Raw genomic sequence first — 10827 nt, 5'->3', positions numbered from 1 at the left:
TGCTGCTCCTGGACACGGATGAGCTCCCTGGGGTCAGCACTGAGGGTGACAGGCAGCAGCACATGGAGGGCAGGAGGCTGAAGCACTTACAGAGGGTCTGCTCAAAGCAGAGCACAGCAACACACATTCACATTAAGGTCTGCATGAAAGAGAAGAGAGCCTTTTTCTGTGCAGCAGTCCATCACTATTGTGCTTAAAACCTATGGAGTACAAAGAGGAGAACTTGGGTTGCAGTCTCCTGTCCCACTCACTCCCACAATTAACAGCTGCAGCCTAAAAATACATTCCTGCCAGCTAAAATACCAGGATCAGGAGGCTTTGTAATGCAATCACTGTGCTGGTGAGAGCACAGCAGGAGCCTCTGGTAGTAGCAGAAAGCGGTGGTGCAGCACCCAGGCAGTGGGGTGTTGCTGATGGCATCGGCTGTTAGTGGCTTTACTGGTCTAACCCTGGTCAGCGCTCAGGTAAATGGCACAAGCTCCATGTCCAGAGGGCTCATGCTGCAGCCAGGGGTAAACAGGAGGTTGGAAGAAGAGAAAGGCTTTGCAGGATGGGGTCTGAGCATCACCAAGCTCTCCATGCAGTGAGGGATACCCTCCTGTCACCATAGCCAGGGCTCACCTCAGCCCTTGGAACGGGAAAGGAGACAGAACAGAGCTGACACAAGAACCAGCATACACAGGGAAGGTTTATTCTCATCACTAATACTTGGGAAGGGGTTTGGAGGAACAAACTGAAATCATCTCCAGACTAAGAGGAAAAGCTGGTTTATTTTCCTGCCATAAATACAGCCGTAAAGAAAACAACCACAAGAGCTGCTCCTCCCGAAGCCCACACGATTTCTCCATCTCCACCAGCGTGCAAAAACAGCTCTTCCCATTAAATAGAAGAGGATATTCCTTCACTCTGGGCCTAGAGCCAGAACCAAAGCCTACTACAGCAGCCACGCGAAGGAAGGAAACAGAACACAACACCCAAACAAAACTACACCTCCTTCATAAAAAAGCATCAATCAGTTCTCGCAAGTGCTCTGCTCAGAGCATCATTCCTGCCCCACAGCATGGGGCTGCGGGGGAACAGGACCTCAAGACAGCAGCAATACACGAGTGAAAAGGTCACTGGACAGACGGGAAGGGAACATTCATTGCTGTGGTTGGGTGCAGAGCAGCAGGTACCTGCAGATGGACATGGGCAGCTGCTCACCCATTGGGGAGGGGGGCAGCAGCCCTGCTGCAGCCTCACTGAGGGAATCAGCAGCTTTCTTCCTGCCACCACCTCTTCCAGCAAAACACCCACTGGGACAAGAGCCATGAAGCCCAACACTGCTGGAAGCACATCTCTTCCTCAGGGCAGAGCCAACACTGGTAGAGGTAGGGCTGAGCTTGCCCTTTTGGCAGCATAAAAGGCTTCCAAAGCAGCCCCCCTTGCTATGGCTGTACCTTCAAGTGCCCACACAACCACCCAGGTGAGGGCTGTGGGCTTAGTTTGGATTGGTGGTACCCTACAGACCCAAAAAGCATGGCACAGTAAAACTAAGCCGGGTGCTGGTGCATCCAGCACCCAGGATGCTGCACCTTTGGGTATGCAGGACACAGCAGCAGCAAGGAACTGCTCCCCTCCAGCTTGTCTTGGAGCACAAGGGGAGCCTGACCACTATAACAGGCAAAGGGCACAGGGAACCAGAGGCCAAACATGCTGCACACTGGCTCCCAATGCCCAGAGGACAGGACTCACCTGCAGGTACTGGAGGTGTGGGCTGCATTCACCCAGGTTCAGCAGAGCCTCCATAAGAGGCTTCTTACATCAACCCCCACCTCTGCTCAGGCACCTTTTATTCAGGTAGAAAATGCTTTGTTTCCTCATAAAGTGCAAGAACTTTGCCTCTTACTCACTAGTCAACTAGAAGCATCGCCACCCTCTCATGGGAGCAGCACATGGGTGAGGAACACCCTCCATATGGGAGCTCCCAACGCACCAAGTCATTGCTCCTTCAGCAGCAGCTCCGGCTCGGCTATGGCTCTGTAGAGCATGAAGCCCATCTCATCGATTTCCTCTTCCAGCAGCTCGCAGAAGAGGTTGATTTTGTGGTTGAAATAGGAAGGCAGGACCCCTTGCTCCAGGTAACCTACCAGCTCCTCCAGCACCTCCTGGAACCTCTCAGCAAGGCTTTCTTCTGCCCAGTCTGAACTGGTGGCACTGAGGTGAAGGATGGTGTGGGTCAAGGGGCTGCCACTCAGTTTGTGCAGGCTGGGATGGCTCTTGCAGATGCCGTTGAGGATGCGGAGGCAGTGCTGCCGAGCCCCAGCATCAGCAGCATCCAGCTCCTTCACCTTCGACACCTCTGCCTTGTAAAAGCTCTCAAGCCAGAGGTTCTCCACTAATCCTTCAGGAGGAGCAGCCAGAAGAACCTTGCCCTCCGTTTCCACCACTGGGAAGAGGGTGATGCTCAGCTCGACCTGCTCATGTTTGACTTCCAGCTTCAGCTCCTGGGATGCCACAACCGGGTGGATGATGCTCCCCAGCAGGCTGCCTATAGCAGGCCAGTTGATGGAGGCCACCAGCAGCTTGTGGAGGCTCTCATTGAGCATGTTGGAGGAGAAGTACCGACCAACAATGAACCTGTCCCAGGGGCTGCACCCACGAGGGAAATACTCCAGATCAGTCCTCTTGATCATCCAGTACTGGGGGTTCCTCACCACAGTGTCCTCCCCTGGGATGAGGCTCCAGAGCGCGGTGTCAAGCACCACGGGCAGCATGATGTGGATGTGATCGGCTGCCAGAGCCCCGAGGCCATCGAGCAGGGCACCGCTGAGGAAGAGGTTTCCGAAGGGCAGCTCCGGGCACTTGCTCCGCAGGAACCTCTGGAGCTGGGTGCAGATGTTCCTGGCCAGCTGTGGGGCGAGGGATGCTTCCACTTCCGGTACAGCCAGACGGCTGCTGTAGTGAGAAAGGAGCTTCTCCTGCAGCGTGAGGCAGCGCCGAGGGATGGATTCGACCCCAGGAGGCTCCAGAGGGGCAGAGCAGACCCTGGGCTCTGTAAGCAGGGGACAGGGAAGGGAGAAGTCACGACCCTGAGCAGATACCTGCAACCAACAGCTTCTGCCATAGCCAAGGGGGAGGCACAAACTGGGTGCCCAGCTTCCATCCCACCCCTCTGGGTACGCGGGTGGCTAAGATGCCACCACCAAGTCCTCTGGTGTTAAAAGCCCTTCTCAGCTAAGGCAGAGCCCAAATTAACCCCAAAACCCAGCAGTTTCCAGCCTCACACCCAGGTAGAGATGGACAGAGCAGGCAAGGAGCTCACCGACACCGTCCCTACAGCCTCAGTCCCACTAAGCTTGCTCCAGCCTGCCCTTATCCTCCAAACAACCCTGCTCCGGGTCTGGTATCTGCTTTCCCACTTGGAACAACGCTTTGAGGCAGAGCAGGACAAGGCAGCCTTTGTCTGCAGCAGCTCCCGACGGCACCTTCCTGTAGGCAGAGCTGACCCAGAAACCAGCACAGCTCCAGCAGAAACAAAGCCCCCACCACGCCGAGACACCCGGGATGGTATCGGAGATGCATTGCCTAAAATGGGGCTGCTGCTCGGGATCCTCCCAGCAGGGCAGGCTCAGCTTTCCGGGCACCCAGCTAAAAATAACACAGAGCTTCCATACCACAGGCACAGCCAGCCCGGAGCACACCAAGGTGATCCCTCCTGACCACGGTACCCCATGAGCCTCACCTGGTGCTGGCGGCCGGGCTGGGGAGAGCAGGGGCTCGCTGAGGTCTTCCCTTCTCTGCTTCTGGGTAGGTTTTGGTGCTGCTTTGATCAAGGCCAGGTCCTGCCAGCTCTCCTCCAGGGTCTTCTGCTCGGCTTTGGGATCGCCCTCATCACGAGGGCTGGTGGCTCGGTCTATGAGCTGCAGGGAAGGAAAGCACACAGGGATGAGTTAGTGGCTTTGTACCACTTCTCCACTGTCACACCCTGAGCTAAGGGGGACACCAGCCCCCTTAGTACATGCACAGGGAGACACAGCCTCATAGGCAGAAATTTAGGGAATTTACTTAGGGAATATTTAGGGAATTAACATAATTTAGGGAACAACAAAGGGACAGGTTTGCTTCCTATGGATTTCAACCAGAAAACAATCAGGTTTCCAAAGATGAATTGAACCCAAGGTGCCTCTCTGGATGGAATACTATATCCCAAATGGGTGCTGCTCCAGGAAAACGGGATGTCCATGTCCCTGCAAGATGGGCAGCTCCATTCCCATGGCATTCCACCATTCTCAAGGGATTATCCAAGGCGTTTTGTAACTGGGGAGCAAGGCACCTCTCCTCCCCACCCCTGAACCCCAACGATGCCCACATCACCCTCACCCTCTTGACGGCCAGCGTGGCGATGGCGAGCACGGCCGCCCCGGTGACACCCAGCACCAGCCTGGCGTTGGCCAACAGCACATCGAGGACGCTGCCCAGCCCGTTGTCCTCCTGCCGCTTACTCCGCTGGCGCATGAAGTCACCCATGGCGACCCTACGGAGGGGGAAAAGGAAGCAGTGAGGGATCACCCTCAACAGGGAATTGCCTCCCGGTAGAGGAACCCAGGGAACGGGGAGAGGATTCCACCGGCCCCACGGAGCCCATCCCGCTGCTCACCTCCCCCGCCGGTCAAAGGCTCCCGCTGCCGGGTGCGGCGGAGGAACAAGGGTCACCGCGGGGAGCGCTCACCGGGGAAGGGCCGCCCGCTCCTCACCGGGCTCCAGCGCAGCGGCCTCGGGGCGGGGGGGGAACCAGCACCGCTGGGAAGGGGCCGAGGGGAGCCGGTACCGCGAGGGGAGCCCCCCCCGGGACGGAGGCCCCCGAGGGCGGGCAGGGAGGAACGGGTCCGCCCGGAGCCCCGACGGGCCCAAGGGCAGGACCGGATCTCACCGGGCTCCCGCGACCCGCGCGTGCCGGCGCGCCCTAAGAGCCCCCCGCTCCCACCCGAGCCAATAGGAGCGCGGCGCGGCCCCGGCTCCGCCCAATCGCGCTCGGAAGCAGAACGTGGCTCCGCCCACAGCCCCTCGCAAACGTCACCGCCGGGGCGGGGCTCGGAGGAGGAGGGGGCGTGGTCAGGCGGGGCGGGGCGCCGCGGGGTCCCTCCGCCCTTCCGCCGCCAGCGCAGCCATGGCGGCCACCGGGGTCCTGCCCTTCGTGCGCGGCGTCGACCTCAGCGGCAACGACTTCAAGGTGCGGGGGGACCGGGGGGGATCGCGGGGACAGCCCCGGCCCAGGCCCCGAGCGAGCCCGGGGACCGCAGGGCTCTGTCAGGCCCGGCACCGCCGGCCCAGATCAGCCCCCCCCAGCCCTGGCTCCCTGGGGAGCCCCGGTTCCCAGTCCCATAGGGTTAACCCATCCCAGCTCTCCAGTGCTTAATCCCATAGGATTGAGTGATCCCACCCCGCAGCTCCCCCTCCCATAGGACTGGGAGCTCTCAGCTCCCAATCCCATAGGACTAGGTGATCCTGGTTCCCCAGTTCCCAGTCCCATAGGACTGAGCGATCACAGCTCCCCAGATGCCAATCCTATAGAACTGGGTGATCCCGGCTCCCCAGTTCCCAATCCCATAGGACTGTGTAATCCCACCCCATACTTCCCAATACCATAGGACTGAGTGATCCCACCCTCCAGCTCCCAGTCCCATAGGACCAATCAATCCCCATTCCCAATCCTATAGGACCACGCAATCCCACCCTCCAGCTCCCAGTCCCATAGGACCAGTCAATCCCCATTCCCACTCCTATACGACTGGGCAATCCCACCCTCCAGCTCCCAGTCCCATAGAACCAGTCAATCCCCATTCCCAATACCGTAAGATTGAACAATCCCACCCTCCAGCTCCCAGTCCCATAGGACCAGTCAATCCCCATTCCCAGTCCTACAGGACTGGGCAATCCCACCCTCCAGCTCCCAATCCCATAGGACCAGTCAATCCCCATTCCCAGTCCTACAGGACTGGGCAATCCCACCCTCCAGCTCCCAACCCCATAGGACCAGTCAATCCCCATTCCCAGTCCTACAGGACTGGGCAATCCCACCCTCCAGCTCCCAATCCCATAGGACCAGTCAATCCCCATTCCCAGTCCTACAGGACTGGGCAATCCCACCCTCCAGCTCCCAATCCCATAGGACTAGTCAATCCCCATTCCCAATCCTATAGGACAGTGCAATCCCACCCTCCAGCTCCCAATCACATAGACATGGGCAACCCCAAACCCTCCAACCACATAGGGCCACTGAGCTTCCCAGATCCTCACCCCATGGAACAGCTGCTATTCCCATCCTCATCCTCCTCTTCCTCGCAGGGCGGATACTTCCCGGAGCACGTGAAGGCGATGACGAGCCTGCGCTGGCTGAAGCTGAACCGCACGGGGCTCTGCTACCTGCCCGAGGAGCTCGCTGCCCTCCAGAAGCTGGTGAGCGGCACCTTTCCAGCCGGGAATGGGGCTCCATGGGGCCAGAAGGGGCCCTGCGAGGCAGAGCCAGGAGCCGGGTGCCTGCCAGCCTCGTGGCTCATCCGCGGATGCTCTGGTGTCTAATAATAGGGCTGAGCAATGGTGTGTGGTTGAAATCGGACGCAGGAGCTGGTAGGAGTAGGGTTGAGACAGGCTTGGGCTCGGTTTCACCTTGTTTTCCTAGGAAACCAGAAGAAAACCCATGCTCAGATCCTCTGCCCTTTAATAGAATGGGAGGGTGAAGGTTTAGTAAGGGGGAAATTAAGGTTTTGAGGCTTGTTTTCCCTCTCCTTTTGCTAGAAGACATAAAGAGCAATAGCAGGCAGCCGCCTGGCTCTGCTTTTTGGGTGGCCCTTGATGGAGTCAGTGGCTGAGGTTTGCTTTGGTGGTGCCCTGCATCATTATGGGCATCATTAAATCAGTGTCAGGCAAACACAACCCTTTAAATGCTGCCAGAGGTCCTTGTCACCCTTTCGGGTGCTGCTGAGCTGGTTTGTGACAGCACCCATAACCCTGCAGCAGCACTGGGGTGTCTCAGGTCTGCCCCTATGAGCTGTGCCTGCATTGGTACCAAGCAGTTTGAGACTGGGAGCATCCCAGCAGCCTTGTGTGGGACAGAGCCAAGCTCATCCCAAGCACCCCCTCAACGTTCCTGGGATCAAGGAGCATCTTGCATTGGTGTTGGGGACCTGGTTCCTCTCCGTGCTCATTGATGCTTCCTTCCAGGAACACCTCTCCGTGAGCCACAACAGCCTCACCACGCTCCATGGGGAGCTCTCTGGCCTTCCCTGCCTCCGGGTGAGTGCCCCCCTCATTCATCCCAGCGGCATCAGCGTGTCCCCAGGCACCTCCTGGCCAGCCCCTGGCTCTGGGGGCACACAAGGATCGTGCCCAGCCATGCCGGGAGGGTTCAGCACCCATGGAGCACGCTGGTTGCTGCAGTGGGTGCCTGTTGTTCCCCTTTCAAGGCCATCGTGGCTCGTGCAAACAGCCTGAAGAACTCAGGGGTCCCTGATGACATCTTCCAGCTGGATGATCTCTCAGTGCTGGTAGGTTTGGAGTCCCCTTGGCCAAAGCAGGAGCCACCTCAAACTCCTGGGTCCCATTCTGGCACCTCAGTGGCCCCTCATGCTCCTCGAGGGGTAAAAGTGCAGGGGGTAAATCAGGCTCCCTTTGAAGCTTGGGTGCCCACACCAAAACTAGATCCCCCACAGGAGCTCCTGTATCCTTTCACCAACAGGGTTGATAACCCTGCAATATAGATAACACTGTGGCATAGATAACCATAAGGCATAGATAACCCTATGGCATAGGTAAACCTGTGGCGTGGATAACCCTATGGCGTAGGTAACCCTATGGCGTAGGTAACCCTATGGCGTAGGTAACCCTATGGCGTAGGTAACCCTATGGCATAGGTAACCCTATGGCGTAGGTAACCCTATGGCGTAGGTAACCCTATGGCGTAGGTAACCCTATGGCGTAGGTAACCCTATGGCGTAGGTAACCCTATGGCGTAGGTAACCCTATGGCGTAGATAACCCTATGGTGTACATAACCCTATGGCGTAGATAACCCTATGGTGTACATAACCCTATGGCGCAGATAACCCCATAGCAACGCCTGATGCTGTCTGGGTTCCCTGTGTGCTCATCCAGCTCCTGCACCAACCCAGAGGGCAAGGCCCAGTGTGGTGTAGGCAGGAGATGCCCCTGCAGATGCCCTTGCCCCTCAGGTGGTGGTGGCTGGATGTGGTCAGGGGGTGATGCTTCCTTTGCTCTCCCATTGCTCCAGGACCTGAGCTACAACCAGCTCACGGAGTGTCCCCGGGAGCTGGAGAACGCCAAGAACATGCTGGTCCTCAACCTCGGCCACAACAGGTAGGTCCAGGCCGTGGCCACCTCCATCCATCGCTCCAAGTCCTGCTCTCTGCCCCTCTTTAAGGGAACCCTAATGCAGGTCCCAAGCAGCCCTAAAGACCCTCATCTCCCCCCCCCCACCCCAGCATCGAGACCATCCCCAACCAGCTCTTCATCAACCTGACGGACCTGCTCTACCTGGACCTGAGCGACAACAAGCTGGAGAGCCTCCCTCCGCAGATGCGACGCCTGGTGCACCTCCAGACCCTCATCCTCAACAACAACCCCCTCCTGCACGCGCAGCTCCGGTACGTCCCGGTGTTTCCAGGCCGGATCCCGCCGTGCCGGGTGCCTGCTCCAAGGCCTGCTCCGAGTCTCTTGGTTCCGTGGTCCGCAGGCAGCTCCCGGCGATGACAGCCCTGCAGACCCTCCACCTTAGGAACACGCAGCGCACACAGAGCAACCTGCCCACCAGCCTCGAGGGCTTGGTCAACCTGGCAGGTAGGAATGGGGCACTCAACCCCATGGGGCCTTCCTTCTCCGTGGGTCCATGGTGTCACCCCCGTTGTCTTCCATCAGACGTGGACCTGTCCTGCAATGACCTCAGCCGTGTCCCCGAGTGCCTCTACACGTTGGGGAGCCTCCGGCGCCTCAACCTCAGCAGCAACCAGATCATGGAGTTATCCCTGTGCATCGACCAATGGACCCAACTGGAGACCCTCAACCTGTCCCGCAACCAGCTCACCTCCCTGCCTGTACGTCCCTGCCTGCACGTGGCATCCCTGCCCACCCGGAGCCGTTGTGTTCTCCCTCATCCCACCATCTCCTCCTTCCCCAGTCGGCCATCTGTAAGCTGACCAAGCTGAAGAAGATGTACCTCAACTCCAACAAGCTGGACTTCGACGGGATCCCCTCGGGCATCGGGAAGCTGGTCAACCTTGAGGAGTTCATGGCAGCTAACAACAACCTGGAGCTCATCCCCGAGAGCCTGTGCAGGTAGGGGACACCGGGGCTGTGTGGTGCCACGGGGTCACTTTACCTTGGTCCCTCCCCATCGTCTCTGTGTTCCATAGGTGCTCCAAGCTGAGGAAGCTGGTGCTGAACAAGAACCGCCTGGTGACGCTGCCGGAGGCCATCCACTTCCTGACGGATGTGGAGGTGAGAGCCCAGCATTCCTCCACCTCAAGCTGGGTCCCTCACAGCCCCAGCGTGTCCCTGGGATCTGTAGGGTGGGATGGGATGAGGTGAGGACAGGGGTGTTTGGGACCAATCCGTGCAGTGTGGCACACGGTTCAACCCAGGCAGGTGATGGATTTGGGGTTCCCCTCACCTCACTGAAGCCCAGGGTGTCCCCACATCCTCAGCGTCCCCATGAGCCCATAGAGTGGTTTGGGCTGGAAAGGACCCTAAGATCATCCCGTTCCAACCCATGGGCAGGGACACCTCACCCCGGACCACGTCACCCAAGGAACGGGCTCTGGTGCTTCAGAGCCATGAGCAATCCCATCCCTCTTTGTCAGATCCTGGACGTGCGCGAGAACCCCAACCTGGTGATGCCCCCGAAGCCGCTGGATCAGACCTCGGAGTGGTACAACATCGACTTCTCCCTCCAGAACCAGCTCCGCTTGGCCGGAGCCTCCCCGGCCACCGTCGCAGCCGCTGCAGCAGGTCCGTGCGCAGGGCCATGGGGCCGTGCCCCACACACAAGGCAATGGGTGTAATGGGTGCCCCGTCTGCCTCTCACCCCGTCCCCACGTCCCCAGGGAGCGGCAGCAAGGACCCGCTGGCGCGCAAGATGCGGCTCCGGCGGCGCAAGGACTCTGCCCAGGACGACCAAGCCAAGCAGGTGCTGAAGGGGATGTCGGATGTGGCCCAGGAGAAGAACAAGAAGATCGAGGTAGGGTTTGGGGTAGGAAAAGGGACCCCGAGCATCAGGGACCCGGTTGCCTCCCGTTTAGTGACCTGTCCCCATCCCCTACAGGAGGCTGGGGAGGCCAAGGCGCCCGACCTGAAGACGCGCCGCTGGGATCAGGGCTTGGAGAAGCCGCAGTTGGATTACTCGGAGTTCTTCAGTGAGGATGTGGGGCAGCTGCCCGGCCTCTGCGTGTGGCAGATCGAGAACTTCGTGCCCACGCTGGTGGATGAGGCTTTCCATGGGAAGTTCTATGAGGCTGACTGCTACATCGTGCTCAAGGTACCTGGGGAGGACCAATGGTCCCTCGCGTCCGCAGCCTGGCTGTCGCGTCTGGTGCCCCATCCCGTCTCACACCTTGTCCTTCCCCAGACCTTCCTGGATGAGAACGGCTCCCTCAACTGGGAGATCTACTACTGGATCGGGCAGGAGGCCACGCTGGATAAGAAGGCTTGCTCTGCCATCCATGCTGTCAACCTCCGCAACTACCTGGGGGCCGAGTGCCGCAGCATCCGGGAGGAGATGGGGGATGAGAGTGATGAGTTCCTGCAGGTAAGGCTGACCCCCAGCTCCCCATAGCCC

At 59.0% G+C, this 10827-nt stretch overlaps 2 protein-coding genes across 4 annotated transcripts in view; one reads left to right on the top strand and one right to left on the bottom strand.

Moving 5' to 3' along the window:
• Positions 1-670: 670 nt before the first annotated feature.
• MIEF2 (mitochondrial elongation factor 2) lies at positions 671-6299 on the bottom strand. Of its 2 annotated transcripts, none has more exons than XM_062618998.1 (4): positions 6280-6299; positions 4363-4516; positions 3725-3902; positions 671-3034 (listed from the first exon to the last, which is right to left on the bottom strand). In XM_062618998.1, exons 1-4 carry the CDS (start codon positions 6282-6284, stop codon positions 1980-1982), a joined length of 1392 nt encoding a protein of 463 aa, XP_062474982.1. In that variant the 5' UTR covers positions 6285-6299; the 3' UTR covers positions 671-1979. The 2 variants fall into 2 exon arrangements, with proteins under 2 accessions (XP_062474982.1, XP_062474983.1); XM_062618999.1 differs by lacking the exon at positions 6280-6299 and adding an exon at positions 4640-4772.
• Positions 5067-10827, top strand: part of FLII (FLII actin remodeling protein) — a 167263-nt gene continuing 161502 nt past the window's right edge. For both annotated transcript variants that reach the window (XM_062618985.1, XM_062618984.1), the window contains exons 1-14: positions 5067-5212; positions 6328-6438; positions 7204-7275; positions 7446-7526; positions 8269-8354; positions 8480-8641; positions 8731-8834; positions 8913-9088; positions 9172-9329; positions 9407-9491; positions 9854-10001; positions 10097-10230; positions 10315-10527; positions 10618-10797. In XM_062618985.1, coding sequence (XP_062474969.1) covers positions 5150-5212; positions 6328-6438; positions 7204-7275; positions 7446-7526; positions 8269-8354; positions 8480-8641; positions 8731-8834; positions 8913-9088; positions 9172-9329; positions 9407-9491; positions 9854-10001; positions 10097-10230; positions 10315-10527; positions 10618-10797 — 1773 coding nt within the window. In that variant the 5' untranslated portion in view covers positions 5067-5149. The remainder of the gene's footprint in view (positions 5213-6327; positions 6439-7203; positions 7276-7445; positions 7527-8268; positions 8355-8479; positions 8642-8730; positions 8835-8912; positions 9089-9171; positions 9330-9406; positions 9492-9853; positions 10002-10096; positions 10231-10314; positions 10528-10617; positions 10798-10827) is intronic.

Source organism: Pezoporus occidentalis, unplaced genomic scaffold, assembly GCF_034315485.1.
Source record: "Pezoporus occidentalis ecotype Australia unplaced genomic scaffold, CSIRO_AGI_Poc_V1 ctg208, whole genome shotgun sequence".
In the NCBI taxonomy this organism is placed as follows: Eukaryota; Metazoa; Chordata; class Aves; order Psittaciformes; family Psittacidae; genus Pezoporus; species Pezoporus occidentalis.
This window is presented reverse-complemented; position numbering and strand designations above follow the sequence as displayed.

Bases quoted from the DNA above. Each gene is read 5' to 3' on its own strand.
- MIEF2 (XM_062618998.1), bottom strand. The intron at 3,903-4,362 runs GTGAGGGTGATG...CCTTCCCTGCAG, and splicing joins CCACGCTGGCCGTCAAGAGG to CTCATAGACCGAGCCACCAG. The intron at 3,035-3,724 runs GTGAGGCTCATG...CCCTGCTTACAG, and splicing joins AGCCCGGCCGCCAGCACCAG to AGCCCAGGGTCTGCTCTGCC.